Consider the following 20,467-nt stretch of genomic DNA (forward strand, 5'->3'; position numbering starts at 1 on the left):
TGTCATTTTTACGGACTTATGGCCCTTTTTTGACTTAGTAACTTTGAATATATGGCGGCAGCCCGTTATCTTGTCCGGGGCATTACTCTTAAAAGTACTTTAGATATCAAGTTCAAAATTCACAGATGCATAGATCTCAATGAGGGGGAGTGCAGTGCAACAGAACCACAACTCTTTCTTTCCTACTTTTTGAGTTATTGCCATTTGTTATTTGAAATTCTTAATTTTTTGTGCAGGGTATACGTATCTTTAAAAGTATGAGATATTGACTTGAAACTTTATAGAGGCAAAGATCTCATTGAGGGGAATTGCAGTGGACAATAACAATAACCCTTGTTTACCTACTTTTTGAGTTATTGCCCTTTGTTTTTTGAATATTTAATTTTTGTCCGGATAATATCTTTAAAAGTAATTGAAATATCGACTTGCAAATTGATATATGTATCGATCTCGTTAGGGAGAAGTGCAGTGCACAAGAATCATAACTCTTGCTTCCCTACTTTTTGAGTTATTGCCCTTTGATTTTTGAAAACTTAAATTTTGTTCAGAGCATATCTTTAAAAGTATTTGTGATATTAACTTGAAACTTGATAAATGTATAGATCTCATTGAGGGGAAGTGCAGTGCACAGGAACCATAACTATTTGCTCTCATACTTTTTAAGTTATTGCCCATCAGGCGACACATCCGGCTCACAGAGTTCTAGTTATTTGTTTTCCAGTTTATAATTTCTGTCCACCTTGTTATCCCCCACCATAGGCGGAGGGATATTGTTTTGGCGTTGTCCGTCCGGCACTTTTCTGTCTGGAACCATATCTTGGAAGTGCTTTGGCGGATTTCATTTAAACTTGGTATGAGTATATATATGGATAAGAGGATGATGCATGCCAAATGGCATTGTACACCATCTGTTAATAACGGTGTTATGGCCCTTTGTATCTTGACAAAATGAATTTTTGAGTGTCAAATATAACAATTTTGTGTCCAGAAGCATATTGGCAGGGGATATCAATTCAACGAATTTGCTTGTTCTCATGGAAATCTATTGTGATCATCTTTTTTGAGTTGTTATATTGTATTTAATAGGAACTTTATTTGACTGGGTAATGACTGCTTTAAATTTCCTTTTCAGAAAGAATCCTTGATTGCAAACTGTTGCACTGTTTAGTTCCTCTTTTAAAACATTAATGTTAAGGAGTTGTTATGTAATCACAATGTAAACGTTTTCAATATGATCCATTATCATGTTTTTTGATAAACGTAGATAATTTAAATTACAATTTGATGAAGATACATTCATTAAGATATGAAGGTGACACAGTTATACACATGATGCCAAATGTATAGTTTGTATACCCTTTAATTGTATACAAAAAAATGAGAGCAACATATATATAAAAGCATATTACATGTACATTAAGTATTCTTTATTTTATGCCTTTGACAGTTATAGTTCTTAAATTTGCATTTGTTACATATATGCTTTTTCAGTGAAACACAACATCATCAAACTCAGCCTGTACACGATATGGTGGAAATACTTGATAGTGAAGATGAGGAACTTCAGATTGCTTTGATAGAGAGCATTGGAAGCTCTGAAGCCATTGTAAATCTACCAGATATTCAGTAAGCTTGTGTTTGCTTATGTGCGCAAAATTTTTCAAATACCATATGTGAAAGCCTTAGAAATAGCTATATAGATATTAGCAACTAAAGTTTTTTTGTGGAAAACTTCCATATAGGAACAAAAAACTTTATAAGGTTCTGGAAGAACCTTGTGAACATTTAAGTTTTTTAAGCGATACTTGCATTTTAAAACATTTTTATTGTTTGCATTTTTTATACATGTATTTTAAGACATAGGAGCTCAGCGTCGAGAATGTTATTTTATGCCCTCAGTAGGGTGGCATATTATGGCAAGCAGTTCGACGCATTATCCCAATAAACTAGGTTTCTCATGAGAAACCTAGTTTCTTGGGATTATGCGTCGAACCGCTTGCCATAGCATATAGCAGTCTAACTGTCCGTCCGTCCAAAAACTTTAACATTGGCCATAACTTTTGCAATATTGAAGATAGCAACTTGATATTTGCCATGCATCTGTATCTAATAGAGCTGCACATTTTGAGTGGTGAAAGGTCAAGGTCATCCTTCAAGGTCAAAAAAACAAAATCCAAAGGAAGTAACAAGCTTTAAAGGGAGATAATTTCTATACCTGCGAAATGATAAATACAAATTTTATTTCAAAGCGGCGCAGTAGAGGGCTTGACTACAGATAAATTATGTCAAACCACTTTCAGATCCTTCAATTTCATTGCAGTAAATGTACATGTATGTGATCATGAAATCTTGCGTTTGCTCTATTATTACATTTCAAAATTGATGGTTTGTCAATAGTGATCTCTTTATATTTAGAACTGATCTTGTCCCTGAAGACAATCTGCAAAGTGTCCTTGAGGCATTCCAGGTGGAAACAGTTGATAAAGAATCTGTAACAAAACTGCTGGTCATGCGCAGTGATGTTTTAAATACGGCCTTGAAAGGCTTGAACAGAAAGAAAATAAACTTCAAATCATATCTCTATATCAATTTTTCTGGAGAGATGGGAGAAGATCAGGGAGGTCCAAGGTTTTTTAGGTAAATTATGAGTTCACCTGAGCATAAAGTCTATGGTCAATGTCTATGGTGACAGGCATCAACAGTTGGCTGGCTTACCTCAAGATGCCACAATTATGACCCAGATTTAATGATACTTGTTTATCTTAACAAAATCTATGTCAAGTTAGAATTTTATTTATCATTAAACATTCACTGAATATATATAAATTTGTCATTTTAGTTTACCTTTTTCACTGTTATCACTGGATAATGCCTGTTATATTTATACCCCCTTTACCATTGGTAATAGGGGCTATATAGGATTCACTTTGTCGGTCGGTCGGTTGATCATAAATATGAATACAGGGCACAACATTAACGGTTGTCCGATTGCCCCTGGCAAGGAAAAGTTGGATCTGTTATTATAAGTTTTTTTATAATCTAGTTGTCCGACCGGGCAAGTGCAAAAAAGAACAAAGAAAAACGTGTGTTTCTGTGGTTAAATAGTACAAATAATCACGAACGATTTGCCTCATGCACGAATTTACCTCTGCGATTGTTGTTTGTGGAAGTCCGAACTAGCTACGCATGGTAGGCCTGCATTTCCAAACTTATTTTTAGAAACGCCGTAAATGGCTTGGGATTCCAAACATCGGCTTTCAAATGCTATTGTGTTTAATTTTCATTACTATTCAGTTACAAATAACATCGTTGGTGTTTTCAGTCACAAAAAAACTACTAAAATTATATAACTATATAAAAACAACAACAAATAGCTTCGGTATATATATATATCATATTTTGCGACATACATTTTTAACAATCGTTTGCTTTACGTCAATTGACATTTTTGTTACGCCGTTCACGTGTTGTTTACAGTACTGTTAGCAGACAAGAAATGTCTAGTTAAATTAGTTTCGGCTTTACAAGTAACTGTAAGTCTGCAAAATCCAATGAAAACTGCATTTAATTAATTATCAAATATTGGCACAAATCTACATTTAGACTTTAATAAGACTTGAATTGCTGTAATCATTTTGTTAAATGTGCAAAAATAAAAAAGGTTTTGTGGTGTATCATATTGATTTTTATTAAAAAATATGAGGTTTACAGTTAATGTGATATTTCATGATTGGGCAGTGGCTTTACGTTAAGGGCAAGTAGATTTTCTAAGTAATTGGCCGGCAGGGCAAGTTGGTTTTTAGGTTAATGTTGAGCCCTGGAATATGAATCTAATGTGATGAAAAGCAAGATCACCTATTTTCTCAGATTCTCTTGTGTCTTTACAGATTAGCAATGAAGGCCTTGCAGGACTCAGCGTTCTTTGAGGGACCAGAAAATTCTAAAATATTTTCTCATAACATTTCATTGTTGGAAATGGACCAGTATAAGACCATAGGAAGATTAGTGGCATTGTCTCTGGTCCAGGATGGGCCTGGCATCCATGTCCTTCACCCTGACCTGTACAACCTAATGGTTGGCAGACCATCAAAGATGGAAGACCTTGAAGAACTGCTACCTGCAGCCACATGTAAAATGTTACAACAGGTATGACTGCAAGATGATTTTGAATGAATGTTTCTGTTCATGAAGCAATAAAAGTACTCTTATTGCACTTGTACCCATTATATATCACTTGATTTAACACATTAAAACCAGTGTTTTGTTAAATTTCTTCTCCAATACTGCTTGGTCAAAGTTTGATAACTTTTGCAATATTGAACATACCAACTTGTTATTTACCATGCATGTGTATCTCATGGAGCTGCACATTTTGAGTGGTGAAAGGTCAAGGTCATCATTCAAGGTCGAAGGTCCAAAAAAAGCAGCACATTAGGGGGCATTGTGTTTCTGACAAACACATCTCTTGTTCTCTTTTAAATGTATAACTGCTTTGGTATTTGGGCCACATGTACAACAAAGTTTGTTCAATTGAACTTTGACCTTGGATGACCCTAATCTTCACTCAGTGACCTTTTCCTTAATGTGTATGATATTTCGAGCCTTTTATTTGAAATTTTAACAAGTTTTACTATATTGATTGCTCAAGATTGCTGACCTTAGATGACCTTTATCTTAACCCAGCGACCTACTTTTGCGTTATTAGCTCACCTTAGATAAACAGTTGGCCCACTATAACATTTGACCTACGAATGGGCTTATCAGTTATTTACCGGTCTATAGAAAATGTTCATTCACTGTATGATATTAGGCATTGATTTTTGGTCCTCTATAAGTTATTTTGTGGATCAGAACAGCCCCAGATGAGCGCTTCAGGGTCAGTGGCCCTCTTGTTTCCTGGTGCAATCAAGTTATAAAGTTTCATGGAGTCCAGGTTGAAGAAATTATTGGACTTACATGGAAAATACAGTACAGGGGCCTATTGCAGTCCAATATTAAAGTACAGGACTGTGTGTACAAAGAAATGATATGACATGGTTTTCATTATTACTTTTAGTACATTAATTATTATCATTTATCTTTTTTATAGTTGAGAGATGCTGATGATGAGGATAAGAGGGACCAGTTCCTCTCAAGATATGCTGATCATCTCTAAGATCTTGGCATTCCCAACGTTTACCATTTGGTGAGGCATGAAAAAGCCAATTTAATTCACATCATCAAGAAGCAATACATTTACTACAGGTAGGTGTCAATGCCAATGACTTAAACATTTGACTGCATTGTTGAAAAGTTAGGTTGTATAATTTCATAAACGAAACACTACTTTCCATTAATTTGTGCCATGCCATGTTTTCATCAAGGGAAATAAGAAAAGGCAACAACATTACAATTTCCCTGGATTATGTATCAACACTTTGAACATTTTTAATTAGGAGAACCTTTGGGCAGTTTATGTATTTCCTTCTTTGAACTTTGTGATGGTGGTGCTGTTTTGGAACCAAGATCATCCGGTCCTCTTTGTCCCATCCTCTCAGTCCTATCTAAATATTTTCTTGAATATCTCTGGAACTCAAACAGATATTGACTTGAAACTTAACACAACATTTTTATGGCTGTTACACAAATTGGGAGTCCAAATTCCATAACTCTGATTTATATTTTGATGAACTTGTCACCTTTTTCAACTAAGAAAATGTCCCAAAACTGTGTTTACTTTCATTTCTCAGAAGTTGGTCTTGAAACTTCACACAGCTGTGAATGGCTATAAAACAACAGACAAGTCAAGTTCCATAACTTATTCTTCTATTTTGATGAAATTACCTTCCTTTTTCGACTTAGAAAATGTCTCAAAACTGTGTTCTGAAAAATCTCTGACACAAAAACAAATGTTTGCTTGAACTTCTCAAATTTTTTTATTGCTATAAAACTTGGTGAAAAACTAAATTAAATAACTTAATTTCCATAAATTATCCATTGTTTGGCGTAGAAAATGTCACAGAACTTTGTTGTAATGCAATGCATATCAATTTTTCATTTTAGTTAAACTTGTGTTTTGTGTCAAGGCCCTGAAGCGGTGATACAGGGCAACAGATAGCATGCATATTTGGGTATTTAAGCTATTAATTTTATGAAAATAGCACAAACTTATTTGTAGCTCTGGAGGTATTCATCATTTTTAGTGACAGTTCTAGTTTTTTCATTTGTCCATCCAAAAAAGTTACTTTAAAATAAAGGTATATTAATGCATTTTAATGCAAATGTACTTTTATGTTTTGTAGGATATCAGGAGAAATATCACAATTTACTACCGGAATGAATGATGTCAACCTTGCATGGGACATGGTCAAATCACACGCAGAGTTATTCGAGCCTTTGTTTTGCTTTCATCCAAAAGAGATCACAGGTGAAGAAATGATACGTGTGTTCAAAATGAACTACAGTTTGGTGGGGTCCAATGACAGGGCCCTTGAAGATGTTTCAGTATTTGGCTGGGAGGCGTTTCTACAGTCTATTGAAGGTAGATAGTGTAGTTCATATTTCATAACATGGGATGAATTTAAAAATAATGCATAAATTCCTTTAAGCTTCAACACTGAAGGCCAAAGATATTTTTGTATATTGTTGAGTCACAAAATTCTTCAAAATTAGAACATTTCATTAAATCTCAGTTTTAATTTTTTTTGGTCACCTGAGCATCAAGTCCTCATGGTAAGCATTTCAGATCCTTCAGTGTATGTTGTTAGCTCGACCATTATATATGAAATATATATAGTGGGGCTATCCTACTCACCCCGGCATTTCCGTTCCCGTTTATTAGTAGCGTGCAAATGTTAAAGTTTGTTTACTTCCCCAAATATTTCCTATGTCCTTTGACATATTGCTTTTATATTTTGCATACTTCTTTACCAACATAACCCCCCAATCTATAAACAAGAGCAGACAACTGTATCAAGCATTTTGACAGAATTATGGCCCTTTTATACTTAGATAATTGAACATTTTGCTGAAATTGCCATAACTTCTTTATGATAGCATTTGGTTCATACTTTGACAAAACAACACTTACCTGACATAACCACAATGCACTCCACCCAAACCATCCCCCATGCCCCACCCCAGAATCCCCCCCCCACAAAAAAAATTAAAAAATAATTTTCATTTTTATATTTTCATTCAGAATGTTCATATCAACAATATCTAGGCAGGCCTTGAAGAATCCACTCGACCGCTCGCATATGCGAGTGAAGTTGATGGTCGGGCGAGTAAAGTTTGTTAAATACTCGACCGACCGGGCTAGTGCTGTTTTTCAAGTTGAGAAATATAAATTCAGTTCCAGAACTCCTGCCACATCAATACAAATTGCGAGCAATTTTTCGAAAGAACAAAAAATATGTTTAGTACACAAAGAAACTGCACTTTCGTTTTGACACTGAAAAATGACGTAACGGGCACAGTCAAAATAATTCTCGAAATCGGCTGCGCTCTTTTTGTAGGTGTCAGTGCTGTCAGCTAATCGATTTAAAATGAAAAACACAGTTAAATATATTGGTCATTCCGTGAAAAATAAAATTTCATTTTAATGTAAATATCATTAAAAAAAATTAAAAAAAAATGGTTTATTATAATACTTCTTATATTTAATTAAAAATAAAAAGATAAAATAATTATTAATAAACATAATATTTCTTGATCAGAAGCCTTAGCAAAAATTTACCATATTGTAACCATTTGTCAATCAAGCGTGTCTTTCAGTAAAAATTCACCTGAAATATTAAAACTCAGCATGGAAAAGGGTTCTATTTCAAAATATCTTCAAGGTGGTGGAGACAGGAAACAGAAAGAAAGGTCATCAAAACTATAAATATAGATATATATTTTTTTTAATGCAGGGCGAGTAGATGAAAGTGACGGGCGAGTGGATTGTCAGGCCCACTCGCCCTGCAGGGCGAGTGGCTATGGAAAAATTCTTCAAGGCCTGTATCTAGGTCCAGTTTGAATCTGGGTTATATGGGGTCAAAAACTAGGTCCGACTTGAATCTTAAAAAAAGCTAAGTGATCACTGCAAAGGCTATTTTTGTTATGATCTTATACAAATATTTATCTGAATGATATCAAGGTCAAATTTGAATCTGGGTCATGCTGGGCTTAAAACTCGGTTCCAGGGTAAAATCGTAGCAAAACCTTTTGATATTTGGAAAGCTTTATATAGTTACACATTGCTTTGTTCATCAGGTCTGTTGAGCACTATAGGGGCATCATTTCCCTATTGTTTCTTATAATATGCTCTCTTTTTTTAGATGGTGACATTGATGTAACATTATCAGAAGTTATTGCCTTTGTGACGGGGGCTGACTGTTTCCCACCTTGTGGATTTTCGAAGTTGATAGATGTGGACTTCTACACTTGTGAAGGCAGACTTCCATCAGCTTCCACTTGTGCTCTCCAGCTGTGGTTACCAAGAGTCAATAATCCTGATATGATTTCCAAACTTATGTACAGGGCTTTAAAGAAATCATATGGTTTTATGAAAATTTAGGTTATATGGTTTAGTTTGGTGGATGTACATTATTGTGTTGTAAAGGAAGTAACATGTAGGCAGAAAAGTAGTTAATGGCTTTTCTGACTGTTCAAAATAAGTGGTTTTTATCAGATTGAATGTATAAGAGACTTTACTTTAATAGTAACGGTAGTTTAATCATGCATGTTTTCTTTGAAGTAATAGAAACAAGTAATAACATGATCTAGTGTGTTGATTACGTGTAAGGTTTTCTTGATGTGAGTGTATGCTCCAGGGACATTTGAAATCGTGGCATGTGTGGCTCCAAATGAGATTGATAATAACTAAATAATGTATGTATTGCATATGACATGAGCTGCATCATGCAAAAATCAGTCTTGTGCCAAATGCAACCAGCATAATTCCAGCTACCCTGTCTGCATATGAGACAATGAATCCTAGTGTGACTTCATAGCAGACTGGGTAGCTCCTCAGCAGACTGCACAAATGAGCAGGCTTTTCTAAAGCTATGCTGGCCACATATGGCATAAGACCAATTTGTGCATGACACTGGTCATAAATGTTCCCGGCAACCATGTGCTATGCTGTATGAGGGTCTGACTGTGATTTTGTTGTGATGACTTGTGACTGTGATTGGTCTTGTTTATATGTTATAACTGGCATTGTTTTCGACCCACACGATGGTTATTTTTTACAGATTATGTGCGCATCGTACAGCATAAAAGATTTTTATGCCCCCTTTCGAAGAAAGGGGGTATATAGTTTTCGCACTGTCCGTCTGTCAGTCACACTTTTCGTGTCCGCTCTCTATTTCAAATACTTTTCATCCGATCTTTACCAAACTGGATCAGAAGTTGTATCTACACAATATCTAGGTTAATTTTGAATATGGGTCATGCCGGGTCAAAAACTAGGTCACTGAGTGCATTTCAAGGATTTATCATGGTAAAATGCTCATAACTTCTATCAAAACATTTATAGGGGGCATGTGTCATCCTATGGTGACAGCTCTTTTTAGACATTATTAACAAAATTGTAAATGATATATTTGTTACTTTTCTTTAAGAATTGTAAAATTTATTTTTAAAATCCTTGTTTTTTTGAGATGATAACATGTCAATCTTGAATATTTCCTTATAAAAATAGGAAGTGATGTAAAACATTTCTGTGACTCAATATTATGAAAATTATTGCTTAAAAAATTATGAGGATATTTCCCAATATTTTTAATCAGAGGCTTGACTGTGATGGCAATACTTTGTACATTCAACTGAAACTTTAGTGGTTACACAGCACCATGCTTGTGAACAAGATAGGTACATTTAATTCTCCTGGACATGATTTCCCCTCTACAATTATTCATTATTATATGAATGCCTGGTCATGCTCCTGATTAGGTATTCGGTAAGATTGGGACATAAATTGCTCATGTTCCTTATAATTGTCTGGTTATGTAGAAAGGTCAGAATAAAAAAGTTGTTTGTGTGTAACCTCATGGTGTTCAGTGGAATGTACTACTCTGGCTCTGTGACTCCTACCTGATGAAAGATTATCAGTAGTGCTTGTGTCTTCTATGTTTTGATATTATTATATGTGAAATGTGTGTTCTCTAGTCAATAATTACACTGGTTAATAAACTTCTTATATGTGTGTATGATATTTGTTTTTTCTCTCATTGTTACATCAGACTATAACAAATGGCAGTTAAGATTCGATGAACACTGTATGAATAAGAAAGTGGAAACATCAAATTTCACATTGTTATGCCCCAGGTAGGGTGTCATATAGCAGTTGAACTGTGTGTCTGTCCGTCCGAAAACTTTAACATAGGCCATAACTTTTGCAATATTGAAGATAGAAACTTGATATTTGGCATGCATGTGTATCTCATGAAGCTGCACATTTTGAGTGGTGAAAGGTCAATGTCATCCTTCAAGGTATTAAAATACAATCCATGGGAAGAAATCAGCTTTGGTCGGGCTACAAAGACCTCGTGAAGAGGCCAGTAGGACCTGTATATAAACTCTGATACACACAGAAATCAGCTTTTAAAATGGAGATAATTTATAAACCTGCCAAATGATATATTGAAATTGTATTTCAAAGCGGCACAATAGGAGACATTGTGTTTCTGACAAACACATCTCTTGTTCATAAACAAATTGCAATAACTCTGAAAAGCCTGGTGTGACATGACTATCAAATTGGGTCCCCATTTTATGTCAAAAACATTTATAGAAAGTTTAATGAAGATTAAATGAAAACTGTAGGACACAAATAGTGTAAACAAAAAAAAGAATTTCACATTTTTGTGTTTAAATCAACGCGGACCCTAAGTTCAAAGTCAAGGTCACAGTGGTTAAATTTCTTGTGTGTATGGAAAGGCCTTGTCCATATACACATATAAAGCTAATATCTTAAGAGACATAGAAGTTATGAGCATATTTAAAAAAGGTTTGACGGACAGTGCGATCACTATATGGCCATTTGGGGGCATACCAATTTCACAGTATAAGGTCAGTCTCAAGATGTCGAACCGTTCCAACGGGAAAAAAGTAGATGCATGTAAAAAGTAGATTTGTCAACACAGTGCATGTACAATACATATTCATAGGGGACATCTCAAAATAGCTAGGTAAAAGGCTGAACACTACTCAATGGAACTGCTCTTTAATTCGTATAGATTTTACTTATTTCACAACGTTATTTTGACATTTTCTGGCATATCAGACTATCAGAGACCTTTTTTCCTGTAAAAAATTAACCTGTTAGAAAAGTCAGAGGAAAACCTGGCTTTAGCTTTTCACTTGGAAATTACGCTTCAATTCCTAACTGAAATTAATTCTCAAGTAAATACTTTCCAAGGTGTGAGATAATCACGCAGAACTCAAAAAGACGCCGTTAATGCGTCCAGGATCTAGATAGAGTGAATTAAATCACGATAACGATGGCTTTAACGTTTGATTTTGCGGCAATCGCAGCCTGTAACATAGGGTATTTATGTATTATTTTCGAATTAAAAAGAAAACAAAATTGATATGTATTAACCACACAATATTTTGAAATATTGACTTTCTTGTAAAAACAAACATGGTTACTATTTGGAAAGTTTCAAAGCAAGCACATTCTTTTTACGACCGTAATGCATCATTTACGATCGCAATGTAATTGAAAAAAATGGTAACAACGCGACGTCAGCAGAAATCGCGGCCCACCAAAATCGTACGGAGTAACAATTTTAATTAACTATAACAACATTTAAGACAATATTCACCAACGTAAACAGACAAAATTTACACAAATTCAGACCGAAACATCTTTAACCAAAGCTCAACTGATGTTAGTTAGATATGTCTTTATCATATATATGTTTATACCATGCTTTTCTCATATATTGTTTATTTACAACCGCCATATTAGTTAATGGCGATGGACATTGTAAAATGTTTGAGCCAATAAGCTTTGAATTAATTCCGAGAAAAATTGACAACTGTACTTGTGTCACAGCGATGTAATGTATTCTAACACTTCGCCATACAGCTGAATTGCATAATCATTGATCTCTCTCAACAAGTCGAATTGCCTGATGCCTTGTAATGCCTCATGAGGTACCGCATCTGATGCTCTGGGGGTGATGAACACCGACCCGTCAAAGTAGGCATCTGGCAATACCTCCTGAACTCATGCAGGGATATCTCTGTCTGTCCTGATATTCCTTACAGCAGTGGAATCCGACTGCTGTAGGGCAGGTACAAGCCGAGATATCCACAACTGCTCAGGAGTTTGGTTGTGCTCTGTCCTAATGGCCTGGTTGTTTCTAGCACGGCGCCAACACTCCAATGAGTGATTAAGCCGTGCGAGAACAACAGCTTGAGCACAGAAAATGTGTTTCGGATCATCAAGATTTAAGGCGCCTGAATCCTCGAGAGCGTGAAGGCACTGGTAGAAAGTAAACACCACTTTTTGGAAAACGTCTCTCCATAATCGTTCAATCCTTTGATTATGTACGGATTTTCCTTCAATTGCACTTCCTCGGCCATCACCGTTCGCAATGGTCATGAATCTCTTAATAAGGACATTTTCCACTCCTCCGTCAACCCGAATTCTGCTGGGGATTCCGTAGCTCCTGATCCCAAACGTGAAAGCCTCAAAGGCGACTCTAGCAGTATTGTATGGTGCAGCTTTCAGGTATGGTATCAGCCGGCTGTTCCCGTCGATGCCGCCGTGGATGTAAATACCATAGCTGAAAACATTGGAGAATAATCAATATAAGATAAATATTTTGTTGTTTTCGCTAAGTATCAGCTGCATTGTTGTAAAAGTGGAAGCAATCCATTGACATAAACTTTTTTGTAGTCTTAAAATAAACACAAGACTTTTAAATCAATATTTATTCTTGTTCCCATGACCTATTGTCATTAAATTATAACTAACATTCTGAAATAGTGTTGAGTAAATTGGGCCAAAATTTGGTATCCTTGTTCATGTTGGGTGCTAAGATTCTCCATATATTTTATACCAAATAATCCTAATACAAATGTAGTTCACCCGGATCTTTCCGCGGGTTAATAAAAAATGGCCAACTCGCGACAACGCAGTTTTTGATACTTATTTAAGGCTTACTTTGCTGACAGAAATACAAATTCAGTAGCATACAGTGGCGGGCCGTCGTACCGCCGCTGGGCCATCGATAACACACTGCTGCGTGTTATCTTGAAACTTACCGCACTAATGAGTGATGGCTGTCTATATGCCACAGTGAGTTTGGCTCTGGGACGGAGTAGCGTCTCCTAGACACCACTTGAGCCCATCGTGTTGCAACGCCAACTGGGTTCAGTTCAGCTAGTATCGCACGAACTCTGTCTCTATTAACAACCATGGGTGGCTCTCGTGTTCGAAGATAAGCCCTTATCTCCGCTGAACCTATAACCATACACAATTACATCACAACCAGGATATCATAAAACATTCGAGTACGTCTCAAAGTCACATACCTTATTTTTACTATGTTTGTATGATGAAAAGTATGATACAAATTGTTTTAAAATTTTGCAACTGTTAAAATGTACTGATTGCATAATTATCAGATAATTAAACGCGGAAGTGTAACAATGAACAATGGGAATCACTGTATTGAATACAAACTTAATATTTTGTGTCAGAATGTATCGCAGTTTTGAACTAGAAATGGCAAGGCCGCGGCGGACGCTTATCCCACGCCGCATGTTTTCAGTAATGCAATCCAGTTATTTCAAAGTTATGGATAGTTGAGAATGACCGTCATGTCATAAGAGATGTCAGTAACAATTTGAAGTAAACCAGTGAATAAATGAATTTTTGGTGGGTGTGGCCTATGTGGGCTTCGCCTTGGGTTGGGTTATGGGGTCATGAATAGTTAAGAGTGACCGTGTTGTCATAAGAGATGTTCAATATAAATTTGAATTCAGCTGGTGCATAAATGAAGAAGTTATGTTAAAACGCAATTTTGGGTGGGCGTGGCCTATATGGGCGGGGCATCCCAGGGTTGGTAATGAGGCCATGCATAGTTGAGATTTACCGTATTGTCATAAGTGATGTTCAGTATCAATTTGTAGTAAATTGGTGATTAAAGGAAGAAGTAATAATAAAACACAACTTTGGGTATACGTGGCCTATGTGGGCGGAGCTCCTGGGTGGGTACCGGGGTCATGGATAGTTGAGAGTGACCCTGTTGTCATAAGAGATGTTCAGTATCAATTTGAAGTAAATCGGTGCAGTTAATGTAAAATAACCTAAAAAATGAGTGAACATCTCTGACCCCGCCCCATCCTAACCACCATAACTTTTGACCCAGGGGTCAGATCAAAATTCCAAAAAATAGTGCACTGTCGCACATACGCTCATAGCTACCACGTGCTTCTTTTGCTAATAGTGTAGGAGGAGATAGTGGCCAGGACGGATGCACGCACGCACACACAGACGGCGAAGATAACCACATAATCCCCGCCGCTCCGATTCGGAGCGTCGGGATCATAATTAGTCAACTCAACTCAACTCATATTTTACTTAAGTCTCATCTTTGTTTTACAATGACATATATTTACAATTACAACATTTCACATAAAACATAGCCATTCCTTCATTAGAATTATAAGACACTATTAACAGTTTAAAATTCTAAACATGTTGCCTAATAAAAGTTCACATAATATTCAAGGTCAAACTTTATCAAACTGGAGAAGAGCGATATGTGTCAAGCAATTAGGCTGCAATCGGGAACATAACTATAAAAGGGTTGTTCTACAGGACCCTAACCATGATCACTTTGATTGGCATTGAAGCAATACTGCTCGTGTAATAAGAGATCCTGCGAAACTTTAACTCGCTACATATATATTTCTTACAAAGACTGCGTTAAATGGCTCAGTAATTTTCCATTGTAGTTTTTCTTCCTTTTTAGACGATGCTTATGAGTGTCATTGCCACTCATCTTTTTCTATTTATTTCAATTTACCAAACATTAATAAATTAGTTAATTGTTGATTTGATTAATCAGTTATTGATTTGAAATTATCCGCTGTAACTTGCAATTTCTTGTATAATCTTCAAGTGCAAGGTACCTACTAAACTTACCAGAATTTGGGTGATCCATTATATATCTGGACATTACATCTCTCACTACATCATCAGATACATTTAATGCTATCCTAGGCTGCAGAATTCTATTTAGCCTCATGAATCTGAATAGAGTGCTCCTAAAAAGTAAAGAAATAACAAATAGACACGTCTACATATGCTTGCAGACAAGTAATGTTCGTACTGTGTATTTTCATTTGTTCGATAGAAATAAAAATACTTTGCACTAAACATTAATTACATACATTAGACTACTTATATCAATACTGTCGGTTTTAAAAGTCTCTTGTTATTTCGTTTCATATAAGAGAAGGAATAATGGCAAATAATTGATATCCAAGGTAGCTTGATGAAACATACATTTCAATTTTAAATTGCTGCTACATGTAATATATGTATTAATCTTCTCTTCTATCCAACACTCGGAGGAAATAAAGATATATAACAATTAAGTAGGAATAACGTGTCAATCAACACAAAATTCAAACCGTTTGAATATTTTGACTTACGCAGACTTGTATATTTAGCAGAAATTCATGTATTATACAACTAAGGAAGAAGATTATGGCATTATCGCCACAGGCTGCAGACTGATACATTTTTTACAAGCAAATCTAAACTGGAAAGTGTCTAACTTGTGCATTTTGCTTCCGAGAAGACCATCCTCGGCGATTCTCTTCACTGTGAAGCCCCTATCCAGTAGAAGCTGCAATTGGTCTTGATCTATTTGGTAATTCGGTGGTCCCCGCGCACCAAGTCTTATCCGAAACCCGCCTAAGACGAAGAGATATAACATAAGTGTAGAGAGCATCTTTTTAGGTTGTGCAACACTTTACAGTATAATACATTTCTCCATTAAAAATTTAAAATACAATAGAAAAATAAACTGGAAAATTGGGAAAACATGATTTAAAAGCGACCTGTGCCAACAGTTGGATAGTAATTGAGAGTCTCGTTACAAAACAAGAGCTGTCAGAGGACAGCGCACTCGACTATTCCAGTGCTTGACAGTATAACGTAAGCCATCATGGGAAAATTGTTCATATTCAATAACTTATTAGACGATCTTTCAAAAACAAGAGGGCCTGAAAGGCCCAAAGTCGCTCACCTGAGATTCAAAGGAACTGACCTGTTCTGTGCAGCCCAAGATGTCATTAGAACAAAATGTTCTCACCAATTTTCATGACTAGTGAACACTCTGTCAGACACGTTTTTCAACAGACCAGAACCATTTTCATACACATCCAAGATATCATTTAAACAAATATACTGACAATGTTTCATGAAGATTCATAAGTCCGTATAAGGAAAAATGCCCTGCCCACTGGTGGCCATGTTTTTCAAGCAACTGGAACCATTTTCGAACTTGTCCAAAATATCATTGGGACAAATCTTCTGACAAAGTTTCATGATGATCGTACAATAAATACGGCTTCTAGAGTGTTAACAAGGTTTAACTATAGCTATATAAGGAAAAATGCCACGCCCCCTTAGCGGCCATGTTTTTCCACCAACAGGAACCATTTTCAAACTCATCCAAGATATCATTGGGACAAATCATCTGATCAAGTTTCATGATGATCGGACAATAAATGTGGCCTCTAGAGTGTTAACAAGGTTTTACAAAAGCATGATATATAGCCATATTAGGAAAAATGCCCCGCCCCCTGATGGATTTTTTTTTAAGAAACCGAAACCATTTTCCAACTCATCCAAGATATCATTAGGAAAAATCTTCTGACCAAGTTTCATGAAGATCGGATAATAATTGTGGCCTCTAGAGTGTTAACAAGATTTTACTATAGCCATATATAGCCATTTAAGGAAAAATGCCCCGCCACTTGCCAACCATGTTTTTTCAAGCAAACGTGACCATATTCGAAGTCATCCAAGATATCATTGAGACCAATCTTCTGACCAAATTTCATGAAGATTGGACAATAAATGTGGCCTCTAGAGTGTTCACAAGGTTTTACTATAGCCATATAAGGAAAAATGCCCCGCCCCTTGGCAGCCATGATTTTCAAGCAAAAGTAACCATTTTCGCAATAATCCAAGATATAATAAAGACCAATCTTCTGACCAAATTTCATGAAGATTGGACAATAAATGTGGCCTCTAGAGTGTTCACAAGGTTTTACTATAGCCATATAAGGAAAACTGCCCCGCCCCCTGGCGGCCATGTTTTTTCACCGATCTGGACCATTTTCGAACTCGTCCGAGATATAAATGAAACCAATGTTTTGACCACGTTTCATGATGATTGGGCAAAAATTTTGACTTCTAGAATGTTCACAAGGTTTCTCTATAGCCATATAAGGAATACTGCCCCGCACCCTGGCGGCCATGTTTTTCAACGGACCGAAACTATTTTTGAACTCAAGCAACATATCATTTAGACAAACATTTTGACAAAGTTACATGAAGATTGGGCATCAAATGTGACTTCTACAGTGTTCACAAGATTTTTCTTTTTTTTTGACCTAGTGACCTACTTTTTGTCCCAGCATGACCCAGTTTCGAACTCAGTCGAGGTATCAATGGGACAAATGTTCTGACCAAATTTCATTTAGATCATACAATAAATGTGGCCTCTAGAGTGTTCACAAGGCAAAATGTTGACGACGGAATACGCACGACGGACGACAGACACAAAGCCGATCACAAAATCTCACCATGAGCACGTTGTGCTCAGGTGAGCTAATAAAAAAGGGAAAAACAAAATTGGGGGGGGGGGGGGGTATGGGTGGGAGGGGGTGGGGGGTTAAGAGGGGGTATAATGTGGGGTGTGGTCATTTATTAGATGATCTTTCAAAAATGGGTTGGGGCGTGGGGTATTGTTTGGGTGGAATCCATTGTGGTATTCAGGTAAGTGTTGTTTTGTCAAAGTATTAATAAAATCTAATCATAAATAAAGAAGTTATGGCAATGTAACTAAAGTAATATGCATATTGTAAATGGAAAAGGGCCATAATTCTTACAAAATGCTTGATACAGTTGTGTGCTCTTGTTTATAGGTTTGGGTATAGTTAGTAAAGAAGTATGCAAAATATAAAATCAATATATCAAGGGGTATAGAAAATATTTGAGGTGGTACGCAAACTTTAACATAGAAAATCTAAGTGAAAAAGGGCCATAATTGTTACAAAATGCTTGATACAGTTGCCTGCTCTTGTTTATAGGTTGGTGTCATGTTGGTAAAGAAGTATGCACAATATAAAAGCAATATGTCAAGTGACATAGAATATGCAAATTATTGATAAATCTATGTTAAAGTTTGCGTACCACCCCACCCCAAATATTTCCTAAGTGAAAAAAGGGTCATAATTCTGTCAAAATGCTTAATACAGTTTTCTGCTCTTGTTTATAGGTTGGGGTCATATTGGTTAAGTATGCAACATATGAAAGCAATATGTCAAGGGACACAGGAAATATTTGGGGAAGTACGCAAACTTTAACATTTGCACGCTAACGCTAACGGGAACGCCGACGCCGGGGTGAGTAGGATAGCTCCACTATATATATATTTCATATTATAATAGTCAGCTAAAAATCACTTTTAAAACTGATCACTTTGTTTTGATTATAATTAACATCATACAGAGCAATATATATTAGAAAATTAATAATTCCAATTTTCAGGTTTCAGAGTTTGGTGTATTAAAATATCACAAAAAAACATAATGTCAATATTTCCTAAAAATTATCTTCCTTTGTTGGGGAGACACCTGAGACACCTCCGATGTCAGGACGCCTTTCCATAGCAAGATATATTGAATTTCAACACAAAAGCAGGCGACATCGAAACTTAAGTATCAAACGGCGACTCCAATTGTTGTCATGATTGTAAAGGTTATCTAATGTCAAGTATAGCAATTCGTGTGTGATGTAAATTTATTGTAAGTTTAATCGGGCATGAATTTGTTTCATGTATTCGACCTATATTTGATAGTTTTGTTTTATAGCATAATAATAGCTACGCCACATATAAGCAAATAAAGTATGCCTTGATCAGACAGATCTTGCATGAGCTGTCTGATCAGGGTAAATTTCAATTGCAAAAAACTATTCAATGGATCATCGGGCCTGCGTAGGCTAATATGGGTTGGGAAATTGTTCAAATCGTATGTTTGAAATACAGTTCTGTTCTGGTAATTAACTAATGTTATCGGTATAATATACAATCATTATTTAATGATTTTAGTAACGTTGAACTTCGAAGCAGAATTGTATAACAATAAATACCATTGTTTGTATCTTGGACATCATGTGGCGCATTAACAGACTTATTTATCTGGTGTACAACGTCTGTGAGGTTTGATATTATATTTTCTAGTAGTCCAGTCTGCATTGTGCCAAGCATGCGGTGACAATTCGTCCTGCAAGAGCATGAGACAATAGTTACACAATCTTGACACTAGTGGCTAAAGCATAGTGATTAATCAGATCTTTTTAAACTAAAAATATGCTTGGGTTAGAGGCCTACTGATTCTGCCAATTTACATACAGAGATAATATTATGCCAAATACTAACAAGATGATGCAAACAACAGTAACGAGCACTTTCACGTTTTGCAGTGAGTGCAGGATTATTTATTTATATATGAATTTGAGGTATAATGTTTTTAATTAAACCACAATCCGCCACTCTGCCGATACAATGGTCACGACTTCAAAATCTAAATTAAACCTTATTGTCATCCGCTATAATATCTACATACATTATTACATATTCTATTTTACAACGGGTACTATATGAAATAGAAAAGGTAGTATGTGTGGGGGCAGACTCGGGCATATATATTCTGATATGTATTTTTTAATATGTGGATTACCGAGCGAATAGAATATACACAAATGCAAAATAATAGTGATTTACTAATTAAACTTTCTTTTAAAAAATTAACGAAACATAACAATTAAACAAAAACGTAGTTTCGTTTTTAAGTCTTTTATCGTCATAAATGCACTGTGCACATGTAATGTATACTTTAATTACAAAATGGATCAATAGAAGCCTGCATACAAATATGTAGCTAGAGTAAATATATATCACGCGAATGAGAAAATAATAGTGTAGTAAGTTCTTTTAATCAATAAAAGTTCTGTCGTTATTGTTTGATTTGTGATTGTTTAAACGATGCACTAAATTAAAAAGTATCTACTCTTTTAGTTATCCGAAAATGTAAAAATTCTTACCGGATTTGCTCAATAGTCGCCCTGGCTGCGACTTTGTCGTCCTCGCCCATTCCGCTATCCACGTTTCGCAGAATATTACTGAGCATTGTCTGAACATTGTTCAGAAAATGCTCTTGGGGAGAAACATTCACG

At 35.8% G+C, this 20,467-nt stretch overlaps 3 protein-coding genes across 3 annotated transcripts; 1 reads left to right on the forward strand and 2 right to left on the reverse strand.

The window, feature by feature from the left end:
- Window positions 1-1,528: 1,528 nt before the first annotated feature.
- On the forward strand, window positions 1,529-10,063 carry LOC127861163 (G2/M phase-specific E3 ubiquitin-protein ligase-like). Its single transcript, XM_052399580.1, has 7 exons — window positions 1,529-1,626; window positions 2,416-2,637; window positions 3,888-4,146; window positions 5,090-5,124; window positions 6,282-6,520; window positions 8,301-8,496; window positions 9,979-10,063. Exons 1-7 carry the CDS (start codon window positions 1,529-1,531, stop codon window positions 10,061-10,063), a joined length of 1,134 nt encoding a protein of 377 aa, XP_052255540.1.
- A 2,081-nt stretch (window positions 10,064-12,144) lies between these two features.
- Window positions 12,145-13,423, reverse strand: LOC127858064 (uncharacterized). Its single transcript, XM_052394950.1, has 2 exons — window positions 13,246-13,423; window positions 12,145-12,764 (listed from the first exon to the last, which is right to left on the reverse strand). Exons 1-2 carry the CDS (start codon window positions 13,398-13,400, stop codon window positions 12,203-12,205), a joined length of 717 nt encoding a protein of 238 aa, XP_052250910.1. The 5' UTR covers window positions 13,401-13,423; the 3' UTR covers window positions 12,145-12,202.
- A 1,621-nt stretch (window positions 13,424-15,044) lies between these two features.
- LOC127858079 (uncharacterized) lies at window positions 15,045-20,467 on the reverse strand. The gene is made up of 4 exons (XM_052394969.1): window positions 20,336-20,467; window positions 19,382-19,515; window positions 15,772-15,910; window positions 15,045-15,255 (listed from the first exon to the last, which is right to left on the reverse strand). Exons 1-4 carry the CDS (start codon window positions 20,419-20,421, stop codon window positions 15,057-15,059), a joined length of 558 nt encoding a protein of 185 aa, XP_052250929.1. The 5' UTR covers window positions 20,422-20,467; the 3' UTR covers window positions 15,045-15,056.

Source organism: Dreissena polymorpha, chromosome 1, assembly GCF_020536995.1.
Source record: "Dreissena polymorpha isolate Duluth1 chromosome 1, UMN_Dpol_1.0, whole genome shotgun sequence".
NCBI classification, from domain to species: Eukaryota; Metazoa; Mollusca; class Bivalvia; order Myida; family Dreissenidae; genus Dreissena; species Dreissena polymorpha.

What these genes read in the sequence shown, in the direction of transcription:
- LOC127861163 (XM_052399580.1), top strand. Translation starts at nt 1,529, where the DNA reads ATGGTGGAAATACTTGATAGTGAAGATGAGGAACTTCAGATTGCTTTG. An exon ending in GGAGGTCCAAGGTTTTTTAG is followed by an intron (nt 2,638 to 3,887) that starts GTAAATTATGAG and finishes GTGTCTTTACAG; the next exon opens with ATTAGCAATGAAGGCCTTGC. An exon ending in GATATGATTTCCAAACTTAT is followed by an intron (nt 8,497 to 9,978) that starts GTACAGGGCTTT and finishes CTGGTTATGTAG; the next exon opens with AAAGGTCAGAATAAAAAAGT.
- LOC127858064 (XM_052394950.1), bottom strand. Translation starts at nt 13,400, where the DNA reads ATGGTTGTTAATAGAGACAGAGTTCGTGCGATACTAGCTGAACTGAAC. An exon ending in AGCCATCACTCATTAGTGCG is followed by an intron (nt 12,765 to 13,245) that starts GTAAGTTTCAAG and finishes CAATGTTTTCAG; the next exon opens with CTATGGTATTTACATCCACG.
- LOC127858079 (XM_052394969.1), bottom strand. Translation starts at nt 20,421, where the DNA reads ATGCTCAGTAATATTCTGCGAAACGTGGATAGCGGAATGGGCGAGGAC. An exon ending in TGTCCAAGATACAAACAATG is followed by an intron (nt 15,911 to 19,381) that starts GTATTTATTGTT and finishes TCTTCGTCTTAG; the next exon opens with GCGGGTTTCGGATAAGACTT. An exon ending in CTCGGAAGCAAAATGCACAA is followed by an intron (nt 15,256 to 15,771) that starts GTTAGACACTTT and finishes TTTACTTTTTAG; the next exon opens with GAGCACTCTATTCAGATTCA.